General features: G+C 38.5%; 1 protein-coding gene across 4 annotated transcripts in view; it reads right to left on the reverse strand.

The window, feature by feature from the left end:
- Positions 1 to 17,579, reverse strand: part of acap3b (ArfGAP with coiled-coil, ankyrin repeat and PH domains 3b) — an 87,768-nt gene that overhangs the window by 26,287 nt on the left and 43,902 nt on the right. For all 4 annotated transcript variants that reach the window (XM_065241737.2, XM_065241736.2, XM_065241738.2 and 1 more), the window contains exons 3-8: positions 17,107 to 17,226; positions 16,335 to 16,388; positions 2,687 to 2,745; positions 2,415 to 2,598; positions 812 to 856; positions 636 to 731 (exon numbers count right to left, since the gene is read on the reverse strand). In XM_065241737.2, the coding sequence (XP_065097809.1) occupies positions 636 to 731; positions 812 to 856; positions 2,415 to 2,598; positions 2,687 to 2,745; positions 16,335 to 16,388; positions 17,107 to 17,226 (558 nt within the window). The remainder of the gene's footprint in view (positions 1 to 635; positions 732 to 811; positions 857 to 2,414; positions 2,599 to 2,686; positions 2,746 to 16,334; positions 16,389 to 17,106; positions 17,227 to 17,579) is intronic.

Below are 17,579 nucleotides of genomic sequence, written 5' to 3' on the forward strand. Positions count from 1 at the left end.
TGAATGAAGCGCCGTTTTGTTTGCTAAATAAATTCATTACAGGGACAGTTCACCAAAATTTTTCTAATTTTGTCATCATTTACACACCCTCAAGTTGTTCCAAACTTGTATTAAATGTTTTGTTTTGCTGAACACAAATGAAGATATTAAAAAAACATGTTTGTAACTAAGCAGATCTGGGGCACCATTGACTTCTATAGTAATAAAAATAATAATATAATACTATGGAAGTCAATGGTGCCCCAGATCTGTTTGGTTATTACAATTTTTCAAAATATCTTCATTTGTGTTCAGTAGAACAAAGAAATGTACACTGGTTTGGAACAATGTGAGGTTGAGTTTTTTGGTAAGCTATCTCTTAAAGCATTAATTGCATGATGCTTGTTTGCATGTGTTTCGATCATTTTAGGTCTATATCTCAGACAGCCACAATATGCCCGTCACCCTCAAGGACGAACATTATCTCTCATTTTCACTCATTAGGCCTGTAATAATTTGGGACCTGGGGTTTGCCAGTAACACCCGGCCAGAATTAGGAGCAGGCGTCAGGGGAGAGCAGGTGAACAGAGGACTTTAATGAGCCGGAGGTAATGAGATGTTGATGTTACAGGAACAGATGTGAGGTACCATCTCACCTCAGCTGCTAGCTTCTTCATGTAGGGATCAATCTCATCCAGGAGGTTAAAGCCCTGCTGAAACAGACTGTACTGGGCCTGCATGAAGGACAACATCTGTGGAAAACAGAAATGCAACGTAAAGGAAACTACAGTATGATAATGAAGAAAGATGTTAAAGACAATCAGTCACTTACCGAGTCTAGGATTTCAAATTTCTTTTTGGCCTGAAGCACGTTGATCTGAGAAAGATGGTAGCAAATGGTTATTAGCAGGTAGTACATTTTTGACCCTGGACCACAAAACCAATCATAAGTAGCATGAGTATAATTGTAGTAATAGCCAACAATATTGTATGGGTTAACATTTTTTTGTTTTTTTTATGCCATGTTTTTTTATGCCAAAATCATAAGGATATTAAGTAAAGATCATGTTTCATAAAGATATTTTGTGAATATATAACAAATTATTTATTATTAGTTATATGTGTTGCTAAGGACTTCATTTGGACAATTCCACAATGGTTTTGTGGTCCAATGTCATATTTATTATAAGATAAACCCATTCAAACACCACTGAGCATTCTGTTTTTTAATAATCAGAAAGTTGCACCACCCAGTGGCCATTAGTAACATTACAGACTGTATGGACCCTTACATACAATACTACACTGTAAAAAATGACTTTCGTAATTCGTATTACTTCGTATTTATAAATACCTAAAAATTCATACATTAAGATATATTTTCTTGATGACCAAAATTAACTTTAAAATAAGTCTAGTTTTTACACACAAAAAAACAAAACAAAAAAACTTAAAATTTTTAGTGAATTTGTGCTTAAAACAAGCAAAAAATCTGCCAATGTGGTAAGAAAAAAATCTTGAACTTTTTTCTTAAACACAAAAATGTTCTTACCCCATTGGCATATTTTTTGTTTGTTTTTAAGCACAAATTTACTTAAATTTTATATTTTCTGTCTAAAAACTAGACTTATTTCTCGTATTTTCATTAAGAAAATATAACATTTAAAAATTTTAAGATATTTATACTAAAAACAAAAAATGTATATATTAGACTCTTTTTTTATTTATTCCTAATTTTTATAGGAAATACAGTTGCACTTAAAGGAAAACACCACTGTTTTTCAATATTTTACTATGTTCTTACCTCAACTTAGATGAAATAATACATACCTATCTTTTTTCACTTAATCTTTCTACAGTGCGTTGTGAATGTGTTAGCATTTAGCCTAGCCCCATTCATTCCTTAGGATCCAAACATTTCCGTGTTTTCCCTATTTAAAGACTGTTACATGAGTAGTTACACAAGTAAGTATGGTGGCACAAAATAAAATGTGGTGATTTTTTAAGCTGACAAAAAAAACGAGAACTATATTGTATGGCAGAAGAGCACTTGGTGGCTTTTAAATTCATCCCTGTTTGGATCCTAAGGAATGAATGTGGCTAGGCTAAATGCTAACACATTCACGACGCGCTGTACAAAGATTAAGTGCACGCATTGAAAAAAGATAGGTATGTATTAATTCATCTAAGGTGAGGTAAGAACATAGTAAAATATAAAAAATGGTGGTGTTTTCCTTGAATACACTAAATATAGCAAACACTAAATACACGAAACCCAAAACAAAATTACATCTCTGAAAAACACAACCCTTGTACAGCTTGATGGCCGCTTTAGAGACTAAGACTGGCTAGATACAGGCATTGCTAATATTCACCAAACAATGAAAATAAAATGCTTGTGGCCAAGAAGATTAAAATGTTGTGTTGTATTCTACCTGTAAAACATAGTCAAGCGCGAGGTGTCTGAAGCATTTCCGGGTGGAGATCAGGGCGCTTGTGGCTTCCTCCACCTCGTGCGGTTTGTTTCGTGGCGCCTGTGCGTTCTTCACCTGGGCGATCTCCATATCCTCACGCACCTTATCAAACTGCTTCTTGGTCTCTTTGAATTTTCGAACATCCCTGCGCAGAGTGTCATTTCAAGGTAAGATGGGCAAATTGTTGAGAGGAGGAGAAGAATGTAATAGAAAGAGAAGTGGAAATGACTTACTCCTTTACGAAATTGTGCAACTGTTGCTTTACGGACCTTTGGGCCTGGTCAAACAAGATCTGTTAAAGACACATAAATAGATTGGTGTTGAATGCTATGTACGGAATAATGTATAGGCAGCTGGTTGTTATCGCAGAAATACGTGACCAAAACATATTAAAAACATACATTATTTAGGAATAGGTTACATTTCTCTTATATATCCAGCAGATGGCAGGGCAGCCGCAGGTCTGTAAACCCAAAAGTCTGCAACACCCATCTCACATTCAAAAATGGTGAGGAATGGTCACAGTGTCCGGCTACAGGTTAAAGGTCAAACTGTTCATGTGTGCATCGGACAGAAGGATGCTGGGAGTCAGACGACAAGACTCTGGGTCATGACAAGTACGTACAGTACAGTACAGTCATACATAGAGTAGATTGCAATCTGCACATGCTCGGTGAATGACACCCTGGGGGTTTTACAAGAAAACCTCATGCAAGGTTATACAGTAAAAATGAAGGGATGTTAGCGTCACAGTGGATCACACATGAAGTCAGCAGGAGGACAAGAGGAGGAGCATTATGTTATCATCAATGCTTCAGGGTTGTGATGGCGTATGTTGCATGAAACATTTGAGCAATATATCTTAAAGTACAGTAAATCTGTCATGTTAGAAAAAGGAAAGGAGCAGACAGACAAGCCTAGACATCAGCATTCCTGTTAAGTCACAAGCTTTACATTTCACGTCCGTTAGTCTAGACTAGAATTAGCATTTTTTTATCCACCCACCCCAAATATCCTCATTACTATAATAACTGCGTTTGCTAAGACAAGCATCCATTTCAGTATCGCTCAAACTTAGGATCAGGGATTTGAACAAAGCCTTTAATAATTTCTACATTTATGCATTTGGCAGCCACTTTAATCCTAAGTCACTTACAGTGCATTACAAGTTCAGTATACATTTGATCAGAATGTGCTGCTAACACAATGCTCTACTAGTTACTACTAGTACTAGAGATGAGTACTGATAAAATGTAGACATCGCAACGATCAACTGGCCTAAGACCAGAATTGGCTGATTTTATGCATGATCGGCAAGACCGGTAAAGCCGCCTTTGCATTGACGCAATGCTAAGATACCAACGGCAGGACCCGCCAACTATTGGCTTCAAAAAAGATTTTCACAAACCTATGGGTGACGTCACAGACAACCAGGGCTTTGAACCAGATTTTTTTCCCAGTTGGTTCGTTCCGAACAGAAACAGTATTTTAACATTTCTGGTTTTTGGTTCAACCCTAAAATTGACGTTCCCGAACCGATTAATAACATTCCATGTCAGCTGTGGGACAAACAAATAAGTAGTCTGATCATTAGGACATTAAACTTAAATTATTAGTCTACATAATTTTCCTTTAGTCTCTATCTTGTCATCAAACATTAAAAAAGGCTAAGCGGCATAATGTATAATTTGTTTCAACATTATACATGAATTAAGACAAGGACAATTTCTGCCATGTCGTTTATTGGCAAACAACTTAAACAAATTGTTTTATCAGAAAAAGAATACCGTGGTTTTTTGAGATAATTTTGTTTGTATGTGTCCTGTAAAGAACCAAAAGATTGTTTGCTTGCTTTCTGAAACGTGTCTCTCCGTGTATGCACTTTTGAGTCTACTTAAACACGCGCACACACACAGACAAAGGACGAATTACAAACGGCGCTTCGGGAAGAAGATGCAGCATAAACTGTCGCTCCACATTTAGTGAAACTTATGTTGTTTTCAGTGCTTTATTCACCCCGGTTCAAAGTTTTGCTGACAATACGTCCACATTTTTTACAGTCTATATTCTAACCACAGCTCTTCAACTGATATTTGGACATCTAATGTTAGTGAGCCTGACCGAGTCTGAGACACTTTATTTTTATTTTTTTTAAAGGCTACATTTTGTAAGCGGCATAATGTATAATTTGTTTCAACATTATACATGAATTAAGACAAGGACAATTTCTGCCATGTCGTTTATTGGCAAACAACTTAAACAAATTGTTTTAGAAAAAGAATACCGTGGTTTTTCGAGATAATTTTGTTTGTATGTGTCCTGTCAAGAACCAAAAGATTGGGTGCTTGCTTTCTGAAACGCGTCTCTCCGTGTATGCACTTTTGAGTCTACTTAAACACTCGCACACACACAGACGGAGGAAGAATTACAAACGGCGCTTCGGGAAGAAGATGCCGCATAAACAGTCGCTCCACATAAAGTGAAACTTATGTTGTTTTCAGTGCTTTATTCACCCCGGTTCAAAGCTTTGCTGACAATACGTCCACATTTTTTACAGTCTATATTCTAACCACAGCACAGCTCTTCAACTGATATTTGGTTATCTAACATAATGTTAGTGAGCCTGACCGAGTCTGAGACACTTCATTTTGAGATCTGTTAAAATTAAATAAGATCATTTGATTTAATGAAGTCTAGGTGAAAGTGCAATGTTTAATCATTTCTTTTATTATGAAAATAAAGTTTTTTATTAAAGCAAAGTGGCTTTGAATTTAGCCTATATGCTGTCACCGGTATCAACAGGTCACACCTACAGAAAAATCGGAAATCAGAATCGGCCAAATCGGTGCATTTCTACATACATTACATTTCGGACACAGCTATGGTGTCACCTCGGGTTCTAGGAAGAAAAAAACTTTAGCAAGAAGAGTCATGAGAACATGAGCAGCTGTGGACGGAGAGAGAAAAAAGGAAACGATTTGAATAAGCTTGTTTTGTTTGGGTGAGTGAGAGCGCGTGAGAAGGTTTAATTGTGGCCTGCAGCCCGGCCGTACATGTGTGCTAGCTCTCTTCAGAAAGCACGGACCTTTCATGTAGCGCCAGGCGCTACAAAGAGCTCATGAGGCAGTGAGGCATCACAAGCGTACAGGCCAAACAGATCTTCAGCGGTGAAACAAAGAGAAAAGAGATTGGACAGGATGACGAGAGAATGAAGATGGGTTTGCTTGTTCTGTTAAACAGTCAAATAATTACAATACGTAATAGTCTACATAGGGCTTCCTTTAAATCAGTTCAAATTTCTCATGAAATGTTTAGTCTTTAAAAACAACACATCCAAGACGGTGACCATCTTTTGAAGTGATACAAATCTGCAGGCATGAACAGCTCTTGGCTGCAAGCTGCACGCGACTCCGAACTGCCTGCTCAGCTTTGGACTTCCTGTGTTAAAAGGACGCACATGCGAGACCACTTTACAGAGCCCCGCTGCCAAACGGCTGGGCCATTGACGAACTGTATACTCGAATGAGTTTAATTCGAAAAACGTCTTGCATGAAAAGAGCGGTCAAAGTGATGCGTGTTGCTTTCAAGTGAAAATCAAGTCAACTGCTTTCCAGACGCGGCCCCTTGTTGTGGTGAAAGAGAAATTAAAATCTTGAAGCGATAAAGAATATTAGCTTTTTTCAGGATATTGGCATGTTATGTAATGCAACGAAAGCAAGTTCAAGATTTTTGAAATACAACACTGTAAAAAAAGCTTTGCTGCCCTTAATTTTTTGTTTAATCGACTCAGATTTACATTCATTTTAACAGTGCGGCCGGTAACTTCCTTTAGATCCTAATGTGTATGGCTTGTCATGTCAAAATATGTGTTCGGTGCATCATGATAACCTATGTGCATCACGTGTCATGTCAAAATGACATGAGACCCTCACGTTTGCCAGATACTCTCTTAATCTCATGCATAATCAGAGTTTAGGGTTAAAGGGGACATTTCACAAGACTTTTTAAACTTTAAAATAAGTCTTTGGTGTACGTATGTGAAGTTTTAGCTCAAAATATTATCTAGATAATTTATTATAGCATGTTAAAATTGTCACTTTGTAGGTGTGAGCAAAAATGTGCCGTTTTTGGGTGTGTCCTTTAAAATGCAAATGAGCTGATCTCTGCACTAAATGGTAGTGCTGTGGTTAGATAGTGCAGATTAAGAGGTGGTATTATCCCTTTCTGACATCACAAGGGGAGCCAAATTTCAATGACCTATTTTTCACATGCTTGCAGAGAATGGTTTACCAAAACTGAGTTACTGGGTTGATCTTTTTCATGCTTTCTACGTCGATACAAGCACTGGAGACCCATTTATAGCACTTAAACATGAAAAAGTCAGATTTTCATGATATGTCTCCTTTAAATTAATGTCATGCGCATATTTTTAATTTGCGCCCCTTGGAAGAGAAGTGACCGGCCGCCACTGTATTTCAACTTCCTATTATTTATCTTGACAAGAGATGAGTTGCTACAACTTATAAAATAAAGTTGACTTATTTTACATATATAACAACTCATCTCTAGTCAAGATAAATAATAGTCTGTTACAATGACTTGTAAATCCGAGTTTATTAAACAATGACACTAAGGGCTCTATCTTGCACCCAGCGCAATTGACTTTGTCCGTGACGCATGTATCATTTGTATTTTGCCCCGGCGCACAGCGGGTTTTTCCCGTCACAGAAGCACGTCGGCAAACTGGGGAATGAACTTGCGCTCCCTGGGTGGTTCAGCGCAAAAAAAGAGGCGTGTTCCGGCACAAACCATCCCTGATGCTATTTTGCAGTTTCAAAAAACAATTGCGCCACTGACCAGAAAAAAAAAGTTTAAAGTCAGTGGCGCGTTGTTCATTATGCTATTTTAAGGGCGCATGCTTGACCATAATGTATAGCGTGCACAACGCGCATACACTTTGCTTATCTAATCTACACAGATGCAACAGTTATTTTTGCAAATCATAAATTGTTACACTTAAAAATATTAATACACGAGATAAGGGGAATCATAGTGGTGAGCATTGTGGTGATAGTTTTTAATTATTCTCATGCAAATAACGATTAAAATATTTTCATAACTTTGTTGTGTGGCTGTATTACGTTTATTTTATGTAAATAATAATTAAAATGTTTTCATAAGAAACCTTAATGTATATGAACTTGATTTGTAAGAGTACTTTGGGGTTGGACCTTGCTTGCGTTTCTTGGGTCCGATTTCAAAGCCCCCAAACCCTTTCAGCGGTGAGGGTGGACGCAGCGATGTCCTCTGCTGGCGTCAAGTCCTGAGGCAGATCCACCTCCCGTTACACGGCGTGCCCGATTTATGCTGGCAAGCTTGGGATTCCCCCGTACAAGGACGTCGGTCTCATGGCTGTGAACCGCTCCTGGCGTGCGCCTGGTAAACCCGTCATAATAATAGCAACCCGCCATGGAACTTGCGCCCTTGCGTTTAAAGGGAATGTTGGATAGCGTTCTGATTGGTTTATTTGACGTTACGCCCAAACCACACCTATGAATAATGAACCTATTTTAGACCAAACCCTTATTGATTTGCGCCCGGCGCAAGAGTTATTTCTCACGCCGGGAAAATAGCAACAGCGCCCAAGATCCGCCCACAAACTCACTTGCGCGTTGCGCTTCGCACTTGCGTTTCAGATCGTTAAAATAGGGCCCTAAATGTGTTCTTGTAAATTAACTTTTTTTGTCGGACCAACAATGGATTTTGCCAACAAATCAGTATTTCTGAATGGACTGAGGCCGGGATTAAGCGGATTTAGAGCGAAAGTATTTGATGAACGTATAATGCGTGCCAAGAGCGTTCGGTATATTATTATCTCATTTTTGACAGAGGTGCTGTTTAGCGGCTTTTGCATCTGAGCTCCTCAATTGTGATCCTGGACCATAATTAATCTCTGAATTGCCCCAATCATTATGATTGGACAAATGTTGTAAAGCTTTTAGCGCATTACTAAGATGATAAATAATATACGAGTGATCAGACTGCAATGTTATGTAAGTGCACAGCTCTGTCTCAATGAACAAGCAAATCGGATTGTCTGTGTTCTCAACATCAGTCCATCACATCAATTAATGCTACAGTTCAATCTGATTATTTTGAATACTTTGTAATTGCTGTGGTACACTCCAGCCAGTCTCTGCAGGTTTCACAACAACCCTGAAGCATATTTCTCACCTCTACAATCTATCTGTGGAAACTGCATCACCTTCTCTCATTATTTCTCTTTCTGTGGTCTTTTAGTTCCTCTGTTCCCTGTCAAACAGGGAACAAATGTGCCAAACAGATCAGTAATTACACTCTGAGGGGAACTAGAATGGTTTCACGTTGGCGTGTTTGTTAAATTAATGACTCCCTGTTCCTAACCCAACGACTCAATAAGCTGTAAATGATGGACACCCTGATCTTAAAACGTGCACACTGTTAATTCAATTACTGTACATTTATATCTTACTAACGATTGCAGGCACACTAGAAACAGGTGCACTAAGGAATTTTACTTCACCCTGAAGGAATCCTTAACAGGGTTACTCAATATATTGCAAATAGTGAAATATCGCAGATGTGCCTGAGGGGCATCTCACATTTTGGGCCCTATTTTAACAATCTAAGCGCATTGTCTAAAGCGCACAGTGCAACGTCTAAATGGGCGTGTCCGAATCCACTTTTGCTAATTTAACGACGGGAAAAATGGTTTGTGCGCCGAGCGCATGGTGGAAAAGGGTTGGTCCTATTTTTTTAATGAGTAATGGGAGTATTTTGGGCGTAACGTGCAATAAACCAATGAGATTCTCAGCTCTCATCCCTTTTAAAAGCCAGTTGCGCTGGCGCTATGTCTAATCCCTTTTTAGATGACGGACTTTGTAAACTGAAAAACTAAGCGGAGGAAGAAGATCCCCAGATTAAGATTAAATAATTCACTTGTATTGAAATTGTTATTTTTTTATTAAAACCTTTAAAACCTTTTTTTGTAGTCATGGAAGTAAAAAAGCAGGCTTTTAATTGCTGTAAATGTATGGATATCCAATATCATCAAAAAATAATTGACAAGTATGTAAGAAAAGGTTTGTACTCTAAAAATACTTTATTTGTAACAAACAGGAGATAAAAAACTTACAAACGGCTCTCCGCTCTTTTCAGCACTTGGACAGCGCCATGAGTATTTTTTGTTTAAAGCAAAGCATTTATTTACTTACCAGGCTACAGGTGAAGCAGCTCTTTACACCTTCTAACATCTGATAATTAGTCCTCATTTATGTCCAAACCTTTTACATTCAATCCTTTAATCTTTCATATATAAAAGCGGTTTTGTGCTGCAGCGCATTCATGTATGTGATAAGCAAACCCGTGTTGTCGTCCAGTTTATAGGCGCATATTACTAATGCACTCTTTAAATAATAAAAAACATATTGCGCCATAGACTTTAGAGCAGGTTTTTGTTGGTCAATGGCGTAGTCTATTTTAGTTGTCTCAAAATAGCAACGCACCAACAATGCGCCTAAACACACCTTGTTTTCAAACAAGAACGCCCATGGGCGCAAAAGGGGGCGCAAATGCGTTTGCTATTTAAACAACGTGGCGATAAACGTGAAAATGATGATTGCACAGGGTGGAAACTAGCAAAAGACACTTGTGTCGCGCATTGTGCTGGGTGTAAGATAGAGCCCTTTGTGTTTAAAACCGCACGGAAAACATGGCCACTTCACGCAATTGTTGAAACGTGTGTTTGTAATGTTATATTACTATTGGTTTTCAAACATATATTAATATTTTAAACTGATTCTACAAAAAAAAGCATTATCGTATTGCAATGCATAGTGTCAGCCGTATAATCGTAAAAGTTATCGCACACCAGATTTCTCTCTCGTGCATCCCTAACTGGTACTATATGATACTGTATATCGGAGCCACGGCCTAGTGGTTTAAAATGCTTATATTGAGCTATGGTAACTTTGTGGGCGACACGAAGTTCATATCCAGCTTGCATTTTTACGTTTTCTGTTTTCCATTCTTCTCTTCCTAAATCCTAACAACTTCAATCTCTGTTCTCGGTGTAAAACTGGTATTGTTGCTCAAATACTATTTTTTTCTGTCATTTCAAATTAATGTTGGCACAGTTAAATCACAGATCTGATTTGCAAAATCTGAATAAATTGGGAATTGCATCAAGTTTAACACCTGGCAGGCACTGTTACAATTCTCAATGACACACAGGCAGTGATTCACAGCAGCAAGGGACTTGGCAGCGATGGCCATCCTGGATTTATGAGGTACAGGGATTACATTCACAGTAAAACGCCCAGGCCACAGATTTATAGCGGAGCAGGTTAACTGGTTTGACCCACTAAAAATCACGAGGACAAGAGGAGTGAATTAAAGTGATGTTTTTTTCTGCACAGAGGCAGAGAGACACCTGCTCCGGCTGCTATTAACCTAAAGGATCTCCATAAGTCCAACTCCCCTGTGCCAAATAAAACAATACAAGCATGGCATAACAAATAAGACAAGTCCCAACAGAATCCACCTGTCGCAAAAATGCAGTGACTCACTATGATTTTCTTTCACAATATATTTTTTGGTGGCTTCATAACAAAAATATGCAATGTAATGCCAACTGTTAATACACACCCCAAATGTTTCACCAAATTATGTTTACAAGTTATATTGTAAGGTTTGACCCAGATCCGTTTTTTCTTTTCAATAAAAGTCAGGAATGTCGTGTTTACCACACATTTGTCTTACAAAAAACTGTGTAAGCGTACTATAATTAACCATTAAAACAGAGAAGCATCCTGTTAAACCGCTGCTACCCTTACAAGCAGGAAGAGATCGGTCATCTATAATCAGACAATTAAAAAGCCACAGGTCTTCAATACCACAGCCCTGGTATTTCCTCTGTCTTTAAAAGTGAAGGTGGCTGTGGAAATAACAGGCATGTAAGGCTTGACTCCTTTACTGTCACTTTGTTTCGCCTCTCTTTCATTCTCACTTTCTCTGTTTTCAATTACAAGTCCTCTAGAACAGGACAACACCCAAGTCTACATGCATTCAGAAGGTGACTATAACCCTGGGTTATGACGTACTCTGTTGCAGAGTACATGAAAATATGGGTGTTTCTTTAAAGTCTGTGTGTTCTCGGTTTGTGACACCACATAAAAATGTGATATTAACCAACCAGCCAAATTTGAATGATTACAAAACAGATAAGTAATCAAAATCTTGGAAAAACTGTCAGGATTCTTCTTAAAGGAGACATTTCACAAGACTTTTTTAAGATGTAAAACAAATCTTGGGTGTCTCCAGAGTACATATGTGAAGTTTTAGCTCAAAATATTATATAGATCATTTATTATAGCATGTTAAAATGGCCACTTTGTAGGTGTGAGCAAAAATGTGCCGTTTTGTGTGTCCTTTAAAATGCAAATGAGATGAACTATGCAGTAAAAGGCTGTGCCGTGGTTGGATAGTGCAGATTAAGGGGTGTTATTATCCCCCTCTGACATCACAAGGGGAGCCTAATTTCAATGACATATTTTTCACATGCTTGCAGAGAATGGTTATCCAAAACTAAGTTACTGGGTTGATCTTCTTCACATATTCTAGGTTGATAAAAGCACTGGGGTGGTGAGCCAATTATAGCACTCAAACATGAAGGGCCCTATTTTAACGATCTTAGCGCATCGTCTAAAGCGCACGGCGCACGGTCTAAATGGGCGTGTCCGATGCCACTTTTGCTATTTTAACAACGGGAAAAATGGTTTGTGCGCCGAGCGCAGGGTCGAAAAGGGTTGTACATATTTTCCTAATGAGTAATGGGTGTGTTTTGGGCGTAACGTGCAGTAAACCAATGAGAGACTCAGCTCTCATCCCCTTTAAAAGCCAGTTGCGCTGTCGCTGTGCGTAATCCCTATTTAGATAACGGACCTTGTAAACTGAAGAACTAAGCGAAGGAAGAAGGCCACCAGTTTAAGAATAATGTTAAAAAAGTGTTGTTTTCATTTTTATTGAATTTTTTATTATTAAAACCTTTAAAAGCCTTTTTCTTTTTCTTAGTCATAGAAGTACAAATATCAGGCTTTGAATTGCTGTCCTAAATGTATTGATATCTTACATAATCAATGTAATCGCATAAAATGATTAGCAAATATGCAAGAAAAGGTTTGTATTCTAAAAATACAAACAAAAGATAAAGGATTTACAAACGCGCAGAGAGCCGAAGCGTTTCAGCACTAGAACAGCGCCATATGGCCGGGATTTTTTACAAAGCATTATTTAAAATGTTTCTCATCTTACCATATCCACAGGTACAGTGTCATCATGTACAATAAATCCGTAAGATAGCATTTAAAAACGTTTAAAAATAGATGCATTTGTTTAAAGCAAAGCATTTATTTACTTACCAGACTGCAGGTGAAGCAGCTCTTTGTGCCTTCTAACTTCTCATAATCGGTCCTCATTTATGTCCAAGAGACTCAATAATAATCTTTTACATTCAATTCTTTAATCTTTCATATTTAAAAGCGTTTTTGTGCTGCTGCCATTCATGTATGTGATAAGCAAACCCGCGTTGTCGTCCCGTTTAGGCGCATATTACTAATGCGCTCTTTAAATTACAAAAAACACTATTGCGCCATTGACTTTAGACTTTAGACCAGGTTTTTGTTGGTCAATGGCGTAGTCTATTTTAGTTGCCTCAAAATAGCAACGCGCCAACAATGCCCTGAACACACCTCGTTTTCAGACCAGAACGCCCATGGGCGCAAAAGGGGGCGAAAAAGCATTTGATATTTAAACAACGTGGCGCTAAACGTGAAAATTATAATTGCGCAGGGTGGAAACTAGCAAAAGACACTTGCGTCGCGCATTGCGCCGGGTGTAAGATAGAGCCCGAAAAGTCAAATTCGAATACTACGGCCACTCGCTGGCAAGCTATCATCTCTCTCGTCTTTCAAATATTGCCACAACCTGAATTGTGTTAGGGGTGGGGCCTTGCTCGGTGGCCACCGTTTTAGCTTCGCCCAAATAACCCTGAACTCAAAAATGTGTGAAAACTTTTTATGGTGTAACTCCACAATTCAGTAATTCTTAGTTCACAGTCTTTGTAACAAGTTTCAGCAATACATTTCTAACATTTATAATGTGATTAGAAACAATCTCTGAGTTGACTTTACTCAGACTTTAACTGGCGAATTCAAATTCCAGGGGTTGATTTGTAATAAAGTTAACAGATTTTCGGTATTTAGTTGGAAATAAACCACATATATATAAACATGTATATTCATCGCTTGTTATGTTTTTTTTTTTTACATTTTTAACTATTAAAACAGTGGGAGTAAATAGTCAAAAAGTCCACAGGGCCCAAAGGTTTCATTTTAAAGAGACAGTTCACCTCAGGTCGTTTACAACTTTTATGACTCTTCTTTGGAACATAAAAGAAGATATCAGTAATATTGCAGTGGTTTTGTGTCCATACAGTACAATGGAGGTCAATGGGGGTGATAATTGATTGGCTACCAAGGCCCTGTTTACGTAACACAGTCTCACCCCATGTTGTCAATATTTGACGACACTTGACCATTCGTCATATGTTGACGTGAAGGGTATACCTTTCGCGTCATTTTTTGACGAACTGGGGACTTCAATACTATTACGTCCGTTGCATTCTCTTTCCTATTTTCTTACCATTTGCGGGTCGGTTTAGGGTTAGATTACGCAAAATTAAACAGTGTACGCAAAATTAAACAGTTGTCACCTGGCGTTGGGGTTAGAGTTAGGTACGCGAAATGAAACAGTTGTCACCTGGCGTTGGGGTTAGAGTTAGGTTTGGGTAGGGATGTCATTATGTAAATCTAACCCTAAACCGACGCGAAAATGGTAAGAAAATAGGAAAGAGAATGCAACGGACGTAATAGTATTGAAGTCCCCAGTTCGTCAAAAAATGACGCGAAAGGTATACCCTTCACGTCAACATATGACGAATGGTCAAGTGTCGTCAAATATTGACGACATGGGGTGAGACTGGGTTGGTTTACACCAGGTATTAAGATGTGTTTTTGTCGATTGGATTACAAGGGGACGACTCTAAATACAGGGTGTGTTAAACACTTTGAGCTAGCCCAATTTCGACCACAATCAGAGGTAGTCGAAAACGCATTGCTTTTGTGGCTCATGTGGTCAAAAGTGTTCAAGCAACCACAAAAGACCGCCTAGACCGGTCCTGACTTCTAATTCGAACCCACATTGTTGGCTGCTCTCCGGCTCTTTCATTTTTGGTTCTTTTGCAAGTGTGTGAAAGATGTGCAAGCTTTTATCATCAATCGCTCTGAAATATCAGAGAAAGCTCTTACATATCGTCGCTGTCCGATGAAAACCACGTATGTCCATTTTGCCGATTTTGAGATTTTTCGACGGATTACATGTCCAGGTTCATTTTCATATACAGTATGCTTCAAGTATCTAAATGGCTAATGAAAAGTTGTGAAATCATGTCATCTGATTTTCACGTATATCCATTTGGTGTCAAAGCTGTCAATCACGCCGCGTATCTCCCGCCCTGTTGAAGCATCTCGCTGGTCTCGTGAAGTTTCATCGAAGCTCAGCACTGGATAGCCGAATAAACATAGCCTGTGAGACAATGACTTTCCTTCATCGAGTTAAACGTTTCCCCCCGACGCCAGACGAATGTCTAGGAGTGACAAAATTACGGTAGGACTGTGCAAACAAAGTATCTGTAGCATTACCATGTCAGTGTATTGATTCATTGTCCCTTCATAGTTTGCAAGACACATTTAATACATGTATAATTAATATTAAATAAACTAAGCGTATTTAATAAACTAAGACGTAGGCTATTTAATAAACTGAGCGTATTCATCTCTCAATATGAAACGCGACTTGGCCATTCTAATTAATGATCGGAAGAACGCGTATGGACCACCGTTACTTTAAAATATGCACGTATGTCCATTTAAACTCAATTTTGGTCAAATGTGGATTATATCATTACACTGGCAAGAATATGGTTACATGTAAAGATGCTGTACCAAGTATGACAACGCTACATTCAACTGCTTTTGAAATATACATGTACAAAACGTTGTGCAGCATGTTTACCAAAAAAAAGCAGCGGACTTAAACCCGTCATTTCTCTCGCTTGTGTTTTAAGGACGCGCCCATAAACCATCCCCTAGAAGTAATCAGGACAGAAGCGGTCGAAAGTGGACAAAAGAGACCAGGTGTGAATGGGAATGTCTCATCCACTTGTGATCCGATCGACCAAAACGCATCTTTGAACAGCCAAAATATCTTTTGTGTTCTGCAGAAGAACCTCATACGCGTTTTTGGGTAAACCATAAACCAATGTGCAAACCTTTTCAGAATCATAGCTTACTGGGTCAGCACACACATGCGAGAGGTAAGTCGAATCGTGTGAAACATGACCTCAACCGTTCACGGCACACCTAGCGTTTCCTGTTGATATTCTTGCTGAATAGCAAAGTATAACTAATGCTAACATGTGCATGGACCTGATGGAGACCAGGCCTTTCATGACTCTGCAGATGTCTTTTGGGTGGCATGTGGAAAAAATCAACCACATGTGATGCGAAACACCCCATGTAAAGGGATTCACATTCTCAAGGTCGAGTTTCGCCCCACAGCACACGTAATATGCTTTCATACTAAAAAACACCCATGAGAAAACCACGGCCCTGCCAGATTATGGCAGCATATGATGAATCCCTAAGAGCTTTGACTGGGAAGCGTGTGTTTTTTTTATTGGAGATATGCGAGCATGCAGTGGCAGCTGGGGGAGATCGGTCTTACCATGTGATAGTTGACTATTTCCTGAAGGCTCTCTCCACACTTCTCAAGACATTCCTGAAATAAAAGTAGACATAAAGAGCTGTTCGTGTGGCTATGACCCATTAAATGAATTAAATGCAGATTTTTAAAATGCATGATTGATTAAACAAACTTAAGATGGTTTGCAGGTCTTAGCTGGTTTAAGCTGGTCTCCCAGCCTGACCAGCTCCAAAACAAGCCAACAAACAGTTTGATCAGGCTTTGAGACCACCTAGGAACAGCTAACCAGATACTATCTGATTTCTGGTTTTGTACAAAAAATAAAGTCAAATTTTTTGAACGTTTTGGTAATTTTGGATGCAACACAAAGTCTACAGTAAGGGCATTACATATAAGCAACTAATGAAGACATATATTTATTACGCTGTCTGAACTTAAAAGAGTCCTTTAAAACTGCAACTGTAAACTGCATTAAAACTGTTAAGTGTTGGGGTCCATTAAAGTCCATTAAAATGAAAAATATCCAGGAATGTTTTCCTAAAAAAACATAATGTTTTCTTGACTGAACAAAGAAAGACATCAACATTTTGGATGATGGTGGTGAGTAAATTATCTGAAAGTTTTTTTTAAGAAAATGGACTTATCCTTTGATATCCTAATGATTTTTACCATAAAAGATTATCATTTTGACCCATACAATGTATTGTTGACTATTGCTACAAATACCCCCGTGCGACTTAAGACTGGTAGTAGTCACACATGTGAATTTTTGGATCCTGTCTGGGAAACCTACCGAGATCATCTCCTCTTTCTTGCAGTGGTGCGACAGGTCTCGTATCCCGTTGACAAAAAGCTTGTTAGCGTGGGCATAAGCGCGGCCCGCTTCGATCATGCCGCTGCATAGCTTTACCAACTAATGCATTGAAGAGAGGACAACACAACAGAATACAGAAGTTTAATCTCAACAGATAACCATGGTCTGTTATGAAAGTACTTACTTAATAAACAGACAAAGTAATAAGTATTAACATATGGTCATATATTTGGATAATACCGCACTGTTGAGTACAACACATTCAATAAATCTACATAAAATCTAGTAGAGCACATAGAAAGCAATTATGCAAAGCTGTAGCTATGAATTCTGGGCCACTGGTTGTACATTACTCTGGGCCCTTTACATCAATACACTCTAAAAAAACAAACGGTGCTATATAGCACCAAAACAATTGCTTTGGATCGTAACGATAGAAGAACCATTTTAGT

The sequence above is a fragment of the Paramisgurnus dabryanus genome, chromosome 14, assembly GCF_030506205.2.
Source record: "Paramisgurnus dabryanus chromosome 14, PD_genome_1.1, whole genome shotgun sequence".
NCBI lineage: Eukaryota > Metazoa > Chordata > Actinopteri > Cypriniformes > Cobitidae > Paramisgurnus > Paramisgurnus dabryanus.